Below are 14533 nucleotides of genomic sequence, written 5' to 3'. Positions count from 1 at the left end.
GATTGACGTCACTCGGATGATGTGCGTGACCAGCGTTTGTTGACACTGCCACATTATGCGCAGCGCTCAAGAGGCGGTAAAAGATTGGATCAACAATTCGAGTGAACACACATCGCAGGCATGATCTCATGGTTATTTGTTCACTTTAGGTGAAAGGATTTCTGAGAATACTCGTTACGATTGTGAGAGTAAGGAGTGACGGAGGTAAACATCATTCATACGAGAAAACGTTAATATGCGAGACGTAATATTATAAGTAAAAAAATGCTCCAATCGCGCTTATGTATGACGAAATACTTATATTGATTACGCAATTTTAAAACTTACATCAAAACAATCAAATTAAACATTTATTGTGTTAGTTCAAATGCCAACAATTTTATATGATGTAGGTATTCTTTCTCTCGAAAATAAAATATTTCAACTTACAAGCTTGCGAAATACCTACTATTACTTCGCAAAAATTAATCATTAACGTAAAATGTGATACCTATTTTCCGTGGATTTAAGTAAGACGTATAACCTTATATGGGCTTGAAAATAATTTGAAAATAAATTATTCTAAATTACGTCCTTGTAAAGGAAAAAGCTTAATTTTTTTTTTACATATTTTACAACCTGGATCTGCATTCAGTTACAAATGAGTATTGCACCCTAAGAAGACATTAGAAGATCTCTATATGAAAGTAGGTTATATTATAACATATACTGTTAGTTCAATTATGCGTGATTGTCACAGTGAAATTTCCCACGTATTATTTAAAAAAACAACAGTTAATTGCAAGGAGAGTGTAAATTATTCTGGCGTGAATTCGATAAACGTGTTATGTTTCGTATAGGGTGAGGGGGGGGGGGTCATGACAGAATCTTGGCGACACGAAAATAGGATACTTGGAAACGTCCACTAGGCCAAACTATACAGTCTAGGCTAATAATAACTATGCCACCGTAAAGCCCGCTCTGACGGCGACGGGAAACGCGACTCCCGCAATGACGTCACCGCGCGGCAGTTACATGCATTAAGTTCTTAAAATGTTCCAGTTGTCTATTGGTAATTTAAAATCTACCTATGCCTAAAGCCTTAAATGTACATCAAGTTCTGTCCCTGCCCGAACACGCCCGAATATTCACCTTCGGCCAACCTCGGGATTTGTTTTATTTTTGCGCAGGAAAAATGAATTGAAATATTAAAAGTGGTCGGTTATGTTAGCTACATTAAAACACTTTAAAACACTATGGATGGTTAGTTAGGTTAGTATAGCTACATTAAAATAAACAGAGAAATATAAATATATATATAAATAAACCCGAAGTTGGCCGAAGGTGAATATTCGGGCGTGTTCGGGCAGGGACAGAACTTGATGAACATCTTAGGCTTCCCATGCCTATAGGCTGTGCCGAAAGGGAATTTTTTTATCGTCGATAATAAATAAAATACGAACGAAGATCCCCTTCTTATTTTCACTCCACCTTACCCAGATTTCGCGCAACTTTGGTTTGTGGTAGAACTACAGTGGCAATCAACTGATCATTACATTAGTGAAATAACTAGGCTCATTTAAAAGTTTTCGATAAGTATGAATTCCGATATACTGTGTTTTCTTGGGTGATTTCAAGTCACTTGTCATTCGAGTATCAGCATGGAGGGCCACTGGCCTAGCACGCCTCGTCAGGGGTGTATGTGTGTCAGTGAGGCGGGATGATAAGCGCGACGCTCGCTGGTGCTTCTAGCGCGGTGTCTCCTCTGGACTGGCGCGCAGTCTTCTCGTCGTGCACAGGACAACTGTGAAATTTGAGCGGTGACCTTAACGTTGTATGGCGGAGAAATGAAGATAAAGGTGTAATGTAAGTCCCTTAAGTGCTTTCAAGAATCTGTACTGGTTGTTTTACGCCTAAAAAATACTCTGAAAACATGCGTTTGAGCCATTTGAACTCTTCTAAAAATACATCTTTAAAACTTAATCCCGAAATCCAAAGTACTTTTTGGGCCTCAGCGGACTCTTAAATGCTTTTCGTAAGCTGACCCCACTCGGATATCTTGAGTAGTTTTGAAATCAGAGTTGTTTTTCCTGAAGCTCGGCGCACCTTGTGTGTGCCCGGGCAGGCGCGCGCCGCCTGTTCGCCCGCTATAAGCATACCTGGATGTACTCCGGAGTGACCACCAGCACAGCGGGGAAGATGGTGAACCATATCTTCACGAGCGGCCCGAAAGTCTGGTACACATTCTTGCCCAGGTCTATGAGCGCTGCGAACAGAGAGAGATTTAGGCGTGATACTCAACAGGCGGTTGAATCAGTTCACATACTCGCTCAAAAATACGTATCATCAGTTAGAATAGAAATAGTATGCACCTCTGATGCACGTAAATTTTGGTTTTACTATATTTTTCTCTCTGGTTTTTGGTTGGCTTTAATGGGTTGTAGCCGCTTCGAAGGTGAAAATATCAACGACATTTCGGTCGACGTTGAAGCCACCGTCTTCAGGGAGCAGTTACCTACAGCAGTTACTGTTGATTGAGTAGGAAACTGCTCCCGAAATGTCGGTGATATCGGTCAAACAAGGCAACGACTTCTCTCGCAGACGGCAGCAGACGGCAGCCTACCACAAGGAAGAAACCCGTGGTGCGGGTATACCTAGTTGCAGTCTAATAGGCGTTCAGATGTTTCCGCGAAAAATTCCTGCCCCTACTTACAGGGAAGCCTAAGATGTACATCAAGTTCTGTCCCTGCCCGAACACGCCCGAACATTCACCTTCGGCCAAAATCGGGTATATATATATATATATATATATATATGATTTTTCTCTGTTTTTTTTTAATGTAGCTATACTAAACTAACTAACCCGTCCATAGTGTTTTAAAGTGTTTTAATGTAGCTAACCTGACCGACCACTTTTATAATATTTGAATTCATTTTTTCCTGCGCAAAAATAAAACAAATCCCGAGGTTGGCCGAAGGTGAATATTCGGTAGGGACCGTAAAAATTCGCGGTTTCAATGACCACTAGGATAGACTCCACGATTCTCTATGTACTCGGGCAACTATATCACCTGGTCATTGGCTACCGACTCGGGACACCTGCTTACTGCGAGTCTTATGATTCGATGCTTCTTTTGTTGAGGGTTTTTGCCATTGGCTCAGAGTCCTTCAGGTAAATTGCGGTCCAATCACTGACGCAGCATTAAGCTAAACGAGTTTGGATTCCAAGGCTGTCTCGAAAGAAATCCGCGAATTTTGCCGGTCTCTAATATTCGGGCGTGTTCGGGCAGGGACGTAACTTGATGGACATGTTAGGCTTCTCCTACTTGCAAGCGCTGTGCCCGGGTAATTGGGGGGGGGGGGGTGGTGGTACGAGAGCAGTGTGCTCACCGGCGTGCTCGATGAGCAGCAGCGTGTGGCCGAGCAGGGGCCTGGCCGGCGGCCCGGGCAGCCTCAGCACCAGCAGCACCGCCCGCGCGTAGTTGGCGAGGCAGTAGCACAGTAGCGCCAGCAGCGCCACGTACAGGCAGCTGTGCCAGTCCAGCACCCCCCTGCCGGACATCTGCAACAACCACGCCACACCGCCCTGCCGGACATCTGCGACACCCGTGCCATAGAGCACACAGCAACACCACCCTGCCGTACATCTGTGACACCCGTGCCATAGAGCACACAGTAGCACCACACTGCCGAACATTTGCAGCAACGATTCCATAGAGCACACCGTAGCTGCCGGACATCTGTGACACCCGTGCCACAGAGCACACTGCCGGACATCTGCAACAACTACTCCATAGAGCACACCGTAGCTGCTGGACATTTGTGACACCCGTGCCATAGAGTATACAGTAGCACCACCCTGCCGGACATCTGCAGCAACGATTCCATAGAGCACACCGTAGCTGCCGGACATCTGTGACACCCGTGCCACAGAGCACACTGCCGGACATCTGCAACAACTACTCCATAGAGCACACCGTAGCTGCTGGACATTTGTGACACCCGTGCCATAGAGTATACAGTAGCACCACCCTGCCGGACATCTGCAGCAACGATTCCATAGAGCACACCGTAGCTGCCGGACATCTGTGACACCCGTGCCACAGAGCACACTGCCGGACATCTGCAACAACTACTCCATAGAGCACACCGTAGCTGCTGGACATTTGTGACACCCGTGCCATAGAGTATACAGTAGCACCACCCTGCCGGACATCTGCAGCAACGATTCCATAGAGCACACCGTAGCTGCCGGACATCTGTGACACCCGTGCCACAGAGCACACTGCCGGACATCTGCAACAACTACTCCATAGATCACACCGTAGCTGCTGGACATTTGTGACACCCGTGCCATAGAGTATACATTAGCACCACCCTGCCGGACATCTGCAGCAACGATTCCATAGAGCACACCGTAGCTGCCGGACATCTGTGACACCCGTGCCACAGAGCACACTGCCGGACATCTGCAACAACTACTCCATAGAGCACACCGTAGCTGCTGTACATTTGTGACACCCGTGCCATAGAGTATACAGTAGCACCACCCTGCCGGACATTTGCAGCAACGATTCCATAGAGCACACCGTAGCTGCCGGACATCTGTGACACCCGTGCCACAGAGCACACTGCCGGACATCTGCAACAACTACTCCATAGAGCACACCGTAGCTGCTGGACATTTGTGACACCCGTGCCATAGAGTATACAGTAGCACCACCCTGCCGGACATCTGCAGCAACGATTCCATAGAGCACACCGTAGCTGCCGGACATCTGTGACACCCGTGCCACAGAGCACACTGCCGGACATCTGCAACAACTACTCCATAGAGCACACCGTAGCTGCTGGACATCTGTGACACCCGTGCCATAGAGCACACAGTAGCACCACACTGCCGAACATTTGCAACATCTGTGACACAGAGCATTCAGGAGCCATAGAGCACATACAAGCCATAGATCATACAACAGCATCGCCCTGCCGGACATCTGCAACACTGCAACACCCCCAGGAAGCATTTTAGGAGTTGTCATTTTTTAGCGCAGCGGTCTTGTATGTTTGCCGGCTAAAAAAAACAAAAAAAAACAATAGGAAATTATTTTGATTCTCTGAAGTATTGTTCTTACTACTCATAGAATACCGACACCTGTGCGCATATTAAAAATACTGGTATAAAATCGAGGTTGTGTGAGTTTGAAGGATTAAGAACCAAATGCGATTATACGTTCATAGAGTTTCCATTCGTAAATGAATCTTAATGCCACTGGAAATGATTGAGGAACCAATGGTGCTAGTATGTCGTGGGCGTTAATTTAACAAGGGATCGTTGTCCACATTTTTTTTGCAGTGTATTATTTTCGTCATGGCAAAACTCAGTAATAATTGTAATTTCACGATATAGTGTGAATATTAAATAACTAATATGAGACTTTTATTTACTACCTAAACTCCAATATTCATTAAGGTGTTCAGGAAAGCATCTTTTTAAAACATTAATACTTTCACGTTGATAGAAAAATTGTATTTACAATCAAGTTCCTCTTAATGAATACACTCATTCATATTTATAATACCATTTTTACCTTTGTAAATGTCTGTTAGACAACATAAAAATAATTGAAAAATTGTTATCCAATTTAGGGCCAAAACATTAAATGTGCATGATTTAAACATTCTGTTTTATCATGACATCCAGACAACTTTGCTACAAAGAGGGTTAGATCACAACGAAACGTCACAGATTTGTTGGGAACATACTAAAATCCACAGACCCGTTAATTCTCTAGACCCACATTTGCTTTCCTATAAGCCAGTGTCTTACTGTCTACGATTAGCTCATTCCCCTGCTAGCTGTAGTTAACCGGCCAATTCGTTGCAAGAATGGTGAAAAAAAATTATTATCATTCAATCATCAAAGCAATGCAAAGACACACTCTGATTTTCTTTTGTAAAGGGAACAGAAGTATTTATGTAAAATTACAGATATTTGTACATTTACATGAAAACTACTGTATCTCTACAAAATAGTGTTCGCAGTAACACTGGGCTCGGATACTTACTCAGTCATTTATGCTTTGTGTTGTCCCGGTACCTCCAATAGTTACAGTTGTTTATAAACAGTCTCCTGAATAGCTTCCCAATATTAACTGCGCACATTTATTAGCGTTATAAATATACTCAAAGACAAATTTGAATATTCGATTATTTTTCCCATGGTTTGAAAAAATATATATATACCTGATTGAAACATCAATTAAAAAATATTTTCGTAAGAAGTAGCCTACTTAGTATTATCTTAAAAAAAAAAAGTAAGTGTTGTACAAATTTACAATGTCTTTCTTGTAGTATTAAAAACTATTTCTTGGCAACTAATATTCTGTAAAAGTACAGAACATTTTTTTTTCTATGCGTAAATGTTGGGAATTTAACTTTAAAAATTTTTGGGTCTCTAACGATAGATCTCCGAGCATACCAAATATAGGGGGCAGATCATTAAACAAATATTAAAAATAGATGAAAAGCCACAGCTTATTACCACCCACATACTTGTTACAAACCATTCTTTAGATTTCACATATCTTTAAACATGGAACTTCGTGACTTGTTAACATGAAGATAATGTTCTTTCTTACCATTCTTTATATGTTTATAAACACTCACACATTCTCTACCCGTTGGAATTTCTTGTTCGGATATTGCAAGCATTTAAACATGAAACTTTGTGTCTCAAGAGGCATTTTCAAGCACGATAAAGACGCTATCTGAGTTCCAGTAAAACCTGGAGCTCATTTTGTTTCTAACATTGCTAAGTATGGTTATAAGCACCCACGTACTCTCTGACTGTCAAAACTATCTTGTTTGGATTGTAGAAGCCTTTAAACGTGTTATTCTTGTATTTTTTTTTGTCTGGAGCTCTCGAGTAAGTTGTTTACTGAACACCCAAGCACAAATAAGCTTATATTCTTTCTGGAAGATTATCGCGGTTTCAATGACCTTCAGGATGGACTCCAAAGTCCTGTAGTGCCGCTCGTTTGTTGCTGTCTAGTGAGACGTCAAACTCGGATGCTTGTGATTCCACACTTCATTGGTTGAGAATTCCTCGTTTTCCCACAGTCCGCCGAGTTAACCAAAACTTACTCAAGCCACCTTCGGATGCGATTCTACATAAACAGGTCCATAATTCTTCTACTACTTGCTGTTTGTAACTGGCTCATCGCCTTAGAGCATGTTCCAGAGAGAGATTTTAAGGCTTGGAAAAACGCGCGGGGTCAATGTTCTCCAGGATAGTCACAAACGGTTCGTCGTGTACTCGGGAAAATATCACCAGCACTCACAGGCCTATCTGTCTAGTGTAGACGTCCCAAAGTAGCAGGTTTGGTCGAGGGTTTCTCATTGGCCCAGAGTCCTCTGGATTGAGTTGTTAGCCAATACCAGAAGCGGCACTAATAGTTTCTGTCGTAATCTTAGCCTGTCTCGAAATAAATCAGCGGAAATTTTCATGTTTCTAGAAACAACCCGAAACAGTTACGAGAGTGCCCAAGAATATTCGTAAATTCACTTACTTCGAACATTAACAAACGTTCAATGCCGTATCTAATCCGAAACACAACTTTTTTTTCCTCCGTCCACGTGCATGTTTTAGAATTTTTAACTCTAGTGACAACCTGAAAGCAGTTAAGGAATTACCCAAGAATATTCATAAATTTCACTTACTTCGAACATTAACAAACGTTCAACGCCATATCTAATCTGAAACACAGAATTTTTTTTCCTCCGTCCACGTGCAAGGTTTTAGAATTTTTAACTCTAGTGACAACCTGAAAGCAGTTAAGGAATTACCCAAGAATATTCGTGAATTTTACTTACTTCGAACATTAACAAACGTTCAACGCCATAGGTATATCTAATCTGAAACACAGATATTTTCTTTTTCTCCGTCCACGTGCATGTTTTTAGAATGTTTTTATTTTAGTGACAACCTGAAAGCAGTTAAGGAATTACCCAAGAATATTCGTAAATTTTACTTACTTTGAACATTAACAAACGTTCAATACCGTATATAATCTGAAACACAACTTTTTTTTTCTCAGTTCACGTCCACGTTTTAGAATGTTTAACTCTAGTGACAACCTGAAAGCAGTTAAGGAATTACCCAAGAATATTCGTAAATTTCACTTACTTCGAACATTAACGAACGTTCAACGCCGTATATCTAATCTGGAACGCAGATATTTTTCTTTTTCTCTCCGTCCACGTGCATGTTTTTCAGAATGTTTCACGACGGCACACCGAACTCGGGAAGTTTCGAATGCGTCCACGGAGATTCCACCAGCAGGGAAGTACGGAGGACTCTTTCGTTCGCTCTTCTTTGGGAAAGTTCGTGAATTTTCCGTGTAAAATTTCCGTCGGCGCGCGTTCCTTGGATCGCGGAGCGGGTCCTCTTCTGGTCCCGGTGCTCGGAAGTCCTTCTGGGGAGGGTATGGTGGTCCCCGACTACGCGCCGACGATCCGGGGGCGAAGCTCTCTCGACGACTGACGAGTCTCTGCGCGCGGGACGTCCCTGAGGCCGCCGGCTAATGACCACCATTCCCAGTCATCAGGGGGCAGCACCGCGCCGGCTCTGCTCAGGGTCGAGCTCTGCGCCTCGGGGCACTCCGCCCCTCCCCTGGCCTTGAACTGCAGTCGCCGCGTGTTCCGCCGCGCCGTGACCTCCAGGAGACAGGATCCCGGTAGGGGGCAGGCATTTTTCGCGAAAAAAAAAAAAAAAAACACGAGCGCCTATTATACTGCAACAAAAGTACACCCGTACCAGCGGTTTCTTCCTTGTGATTTGGCGGCCGTCTGCGGATTCCTTTCGCGACGGGCTAGAATCCAAAAAACGTTTGCCTTTTTTACCGCATCAGCAGAGACCTGCAAATTTCGCGGATTCATTTCGTGATATGCTAAAATTCAAATAATTATACCTTAGCGCCGCTTCTGCAATTGGTTCACTGTTAATCTGGAGTAATGAGGGCCAATTAGAGACCCTCACTCAAAGAAGTGTCGAATCACAGACACTCGGTTTAGACGACTCACAAGTTAGCAGCCAATGAACAGGTGGCATTTGCCCGAGTGTGTAGAGTGTAGTAGAGTCTATCCTGGAGGTCATTGAATCCGCGAATTTTGCAGGTCTCTACACATCAGTGATTGGGCAACAGTTTATCTGAATGACACTCGGCCAATGAAAAACCTTTTAACAATAGAAGTATCGAATCACTAGCGTCCCAGTTAACAGGTAGGTATCACGAGTCAGCAGCCAATGAGCAGATGTCATTTTCCCGCGTGCATGGAGGATCATGGAGTCTATCCTACAGGTCATTGAAATCGCGAATTTTTCCGGTCTCTAGTTATTGTCTTATTTGACCGGGCCATAATCAGGACTTGTTTGCTTCCGCACTGACTTCACGGTGATTGGTGTTGTAAAAATCTACATTGACTTGAAAGAAACTCACCCAATTAAGAAACACGCAGATGATGCGACAGTGTTTTAACTTTCAACTAGTCTAGGGAATCTTTTCGCGAAATTTGCATGCCCCTAAGGATCCGCAATCTTTCACACCCTGACGAACGGCAATCTGCTCATTTGGCTTGTGAGACCTGATGTTGGTGGTGACTCGATACTTTCCCGGGTTGAAGAATTTTTACATTGGCTCAGAACTCTTGTCCAATAAGCTAGAGACCCGTGAATTTCGCGGATTCATTTCGTGTTATGCTAATATTCAAATAATTATACCTTAGTGCTGCTTCTGTCATTGGTTCACTGGCTAATCTGGAGGACTGAGGGCCAATTAGAGACCCTCACTCATAGAAGTGTCGAATCACAGGCCACCCAGTCGAGACGACTCACAAGTCAACAGCTAATGAACAGTTGGCATTTGCCCGAGTGTGTAGAGGATATTAGAGTATATCCTGGAGGTCATTTAATCCGCGAAATTCACGGGTCTCTACCAATAACTGAAGCGGCATGAAGGTCACTCCCACATTTAAGTGATTATTCAAACGTTTCCTTACATCTGATCCCCATGTAAAAACAATTTTCACGGACATGCGCCGTGTTTGTCGTCCGTTCTTGAGGTTTTCCTGTGAGCTATGACACCCAGTGCGGTCCAGCGTTGGAGCATGGCCATGAAATTGTTTTGAATCATTTTTGATCCTTTGAAATGGGACAAGATGGGATGACCATTTCAAATCTTGTCTCTGGCGATTATTATTCATTCGTTTTTATGATGTGTTGTAACCCCAATTATTTAGGTATTCTACATATTATATGCACTCATATTCATACGTACCTACACACGGAAATTGCTAGTTTATTATTACACAGTATTTTGTTTGCAAAATATTCATTTTGGAAACCGGTTACCAATACATAGTTTGTAATACCACAAAAACAATTTCGTAACTTTGTACAACACATTGCTATAATTATTTTTGCTTATATGAAATTTTTTTTCGAGATAATTCTAAGTATTTCGAACTAAAATTGGCGCATAATATTATATTTTAGTTTATGTTTCATTCAAGCATATATATATATATATATTTAAACCATGGAAAATATAATCGAGTATTCAGCAATTGGACTTTATTTTGTTTTACCGTGTTTATTAATGCGCGAAGTTAATACTGGAAAGCTATTCAGGGAACTGTTAAACTATTGGAGGTACTGGGACAACACAAAGCATAAATGCCCGGGTAAGAATCCGAGCCCACTATTCCTGCTAGCACTATTTTGTAATGATACAGTTTTTTTTTCATGTAAATGTAAATATTTTTTAAACACCTGTATTTTTCCTGTTCATTTGTTTTCAATTCGCGTACAGGTTGTTCTCGACATATTTGACTAGGGACTGGAAAAAAATTCGCGGGTTCGATGACCTCCAGGATAGACTTCAAGATCCTCTATGAAGTCGGGGAAATTCACAACTGCTATCGTTGACACAACTGACTCGTGTGACAGCTGTTATCTGGGATTCTCGTGATTAGATACTTCTTTTGTCGAAGGTTACGCATTGGCTCAAGAGTCCTTCTAATCAACTATATGTTCCAATCACAGAAGCAGCCTGAAGTCATACGCGTTCGGATACCAGCCTGACGCGAAACTAAACCGCGAAACTTTTCCTGTCTCCGTGTATTTGACTCATGGACCCAAGGCTCTGGACACGGACATTGTCACGGACGCACACGGGCGGGGCGTTGCATTGTCTGAGTCCTTCAACTGTGCTCCAATCGCTAGGGACCGGAAAAATTCGCGGTTTCAATGACCACTAGGATAGACTCCACGATTCTCTATGTACTCGGGGCAACTATCACCTGGTCATTGGCTACCGACTCGGGACACCTGTTTACTGCGATTCTTATGATTCGATACTTCTTTTGTTGAGTGTTTGCCATTGGCTCAAGAGTCCTTCAGGTATAAATTGCGGTCCAATCACTGACGCAGCATTAAGCTGAACGAGTTTTGGATTCCAGCCTGTCTCGAAAAAGGAATCCGCGAATTTTTTTTCCGGTCTCTACCAATCACAGAAGCAGCCTGGAATCACACGGGTTTCGGATTCCAGCCTGACGCGAAAGCGAAACAGCGAAATTTTTTCCGGTGCCCTGTGGTGTGTTTGACTCGTGGACGCATGGACCCAAAGCTCTGGACACAGACATCGGCACGGACGCGCACGGACGGGGGGGGGGGGGGGGGGGGGCGTGTCCGTGTGTGTCTCCGGCGGCATGCATGCGTGCGGTCCTCGGAGGGCGGCTAACTGCCACCCTGCCTGGGAATACACGTCCGCCCGGGCCGGCCATTGTGCGCCGACCAACCAACCTTCGAGCCTGACTCGCCTTAACCTTGCCTCGCCAACACCACGGGCAGACCCGCAGAGACCGGCCGTGGATAGGGCGCAGTTCAAATACTCATACTGTGCCGTACTGTCCACTTCCTCACGTTGCATGTGCTCAACCTGTTTTCATGAGGTTTTTTTTTTTTGACGTAACAACGTCTAATAAATCGATGAACGCCGGCTGCACGTACGAAAAAGGATGACTCATTGTCCCGTTACTCTTTGACCCGTTACGCTCATTGTAAAGCTTGCGACGCATCTATCTCTCTTCCACTCGATTGGAACAACCATCGATTTGACTTTTTTCGAGGTACATTAAACTTGAAACTCTCCCATTCGTTTCCTACTTTTTCCTATCATCGTCCTATCCTTAACAGAATAACACATATTGGAAGAAGTTAAATAGCAAACATGTATAAAAGTTATAGTTAAAATAATCTGTTTGTTAAAGTAATAAACATGATTGAATTAATGAGTGCAAATAAAAGTAAATTTATCAATTAAATTGTAGAATTCATTTCACTCCTTCTTTGTATCCATACAAAATAGTGATAATTCAATAAAAATGATTCAATTATATTCTTAAAAGTATGCAATAATTTCATCAATGTTTTGTTATGACGTTGTCACGTTAAACTATCGTCCGTAAACCGACTTTACAGACAACCAATTTTTTTTTGAAGTGAAAACTTCTTTAGCAGCGTTGAGCGATTTTTTGGGAGGGGCAAAACTTATGGGTTCGCGTCACCGACATGCTGTAGTAGCAGTGAGTGAAGTTAATTTGTCCACGTGAATACATGGCCTAGGTCTGACATCACTGGTAAGTCATAGCTAGGTAATGAATTTTTACGTAATTTTGACATACCACTGACATCTGTTGTGACTAAAAAATGATGTAAGGATAAATGATATCATGCTGACATCGTACTGATATAATACAGACTGACCACTTTCATTTTTTGCAACTACGACCTTTCTTTGTGCGATAGCCCCTCCCGAAAAGTCAGCCTGAAGCCGCCATTGACTTACATACATTCTACAACGTTAAAACTGTGGGAACTGTGGAAGTTATGAAAAAAATATATGAGAGAATTCGGTGAAGGCAGTATGTTATTTTGGGTGATGCAATGCGAGTTGTTACAACACCTGGAATCACAAACCTCGAAAGCAGTGATGCATGTTGAGGATGATAAAGTAACCATCCAAACCCCTTGTTATCGTAAGATATTTGAATACAATTATTATTATTTTTTTTCAAATACTCCCAGGAAATAAATTTACGTATCCACCGCTGCACATACAGGGCATATATAAAAGGCATGATCCCACACAAAAATTAAAAAAAAATCATGTGCTTTTACAAAAGATTCCTTTGGAAACCAGTTGCCGATACATAGTTTGTGATAGTACTAAAAGAAAGATATTGTAACTTTGTAGAACACATGGCTATGGTTATTTTTGGATGTATGAAATAAGGTTTATCGAGGTAATACTGAGCATTTCTTTCTAAAAATGGCGCATAATTTTATATTTTCATCGATGTTTCATTCAAAAGTATTTTTTTTTAAACCATGGAAAATATATTAATTGGACTTCATTTTGTTTTATAGTGCTTATTAATGTGCGAAGTTAATACTGGAAAGCTATTCAGGGAACGGTTTAACTATTGCAGGTAACTGGGACAACACCAGGCATAAATGTTCGGGCAAGAATCCGAACCCAGTATTACTGAGAACACTGTTTTGTAGCGAATCAGTTGTTTTCGTATAAATGTTCAAATTTACAAATATATAGTTATTTCTAGAGACCGGAAAATTCTAGAATTAATTTCGCGATAGGCTAAAATACAAATCGTTATACCTCAGTGCGGCCTCTGCTATTGGTTCACAACTCACCTGGATGACTCTGGACCAATGAGAAACACCCGACCAAAGCTTTATCGAATCACAGGCTGCTACGCTGGAACGTCTCACAAGACAGCAGCCAATGAGTGGGTGGCATTTGACCGAGTGTATGTAGAACTATGGAGTTCGTCCTACAGGTCATTGAACCCGCGAATTTTTCCTGTCCCTAGTTATATCACGTGAACATTTCTGTTCCACTTACAAAAACGAACGTCCAGTGCAAGGCTTCGTGTGAACAAGATGGCGTCACTAGGGGCCAGGGCAACAAGGCAACAATGCAACAATGGGACAGCTCGCGGTAGAAATGCGGCGGCAAGCGAAACGGCTGCATAGATGTCTCTCAGAGGCTGTTGGCTGTGGCGTCGTGGTAACTGGAAGCTGATTGGAGTGTTTAATGACCACGGTTAATATGTCATTACCTCTGAAAATACACTCACTTCCCCTTTCTCGCCCCTTTTTAATATCCGACTCGACTGCGCCCGCATGACGTCATGGGTAGCCCTGCGGTGACGTCACAACGCGTTTCACCGGCGCTGTTGCCAAATGCACGAAAAACGATTTACAACTTAAAGAAAAAAATATATATTGCTGTTTCCAAGTTGTTCAAACTTACAAACTTCCTTATAATAAAATCAAACATTACTACATACATAAACAATTTTGTGTTGCGTAAGAAGTTTTCGGCATGTATAAGTAAATCAACAAGAAGTAATAGATAACTTATAGGGCTGTAATTTTTTCATGACAGAAATTGACAGTAGTATTTATATGATT

At 42.5% G+C, this 14533-nt stretch overlaps 1 protein-coding gene across 3 annotated transcripts in view; it reads right to left on the bottom strand.

Moving 5' to 3' along the window:
* The window catches only part of LOC134538196 (probable cytochrome P450 4aa1), a 54562-nt gene that overhangs the window by 24641 nt on the left and 15388 nt on the right, over positions 1-14533 (bottom strand). For 2 of the 3 annotated variants that reach the window (XM_063379282.1, XM_063379284.1), the window contains exons 2-3: positions 3370-3541; positions 2139-2245 (exon numbers count right to left, since the gene is read on the bottom strand). In XM_063379282.1, the coding sequence (XP_063235352.1) occupies positions 2139-2245; positions 3370-3541 (279 nt within the window). Of the gene's footprint in view, positions 1-2138; positions 2246-3369; positions 3542-8164; positions 8662-14533 lie in introns of those variants that run through there. The other variant, XM_063379285.1, reaches the window with a different exon arrangement.

The sequence above is a fragment of the Bacillus rossius genome, chromosome 13 (assembly GCF_032445375.1).
Source record: "Bacillus rossius redtenbacheri isolate Brsri chromosome 13, Brsri_v3, whole genome shotgun sequence".
Lineage (NCBI taxonomy): Eukaryota > Metazoa > Arthropoda > Insecta > Phasmatodea > Bacillidae > Bacillus > Bacillus rossius.
Note: the sequence above shows the minus strand (reverse complement) of the source record. Positions and strands in the feature narration are given on the sequence as shown.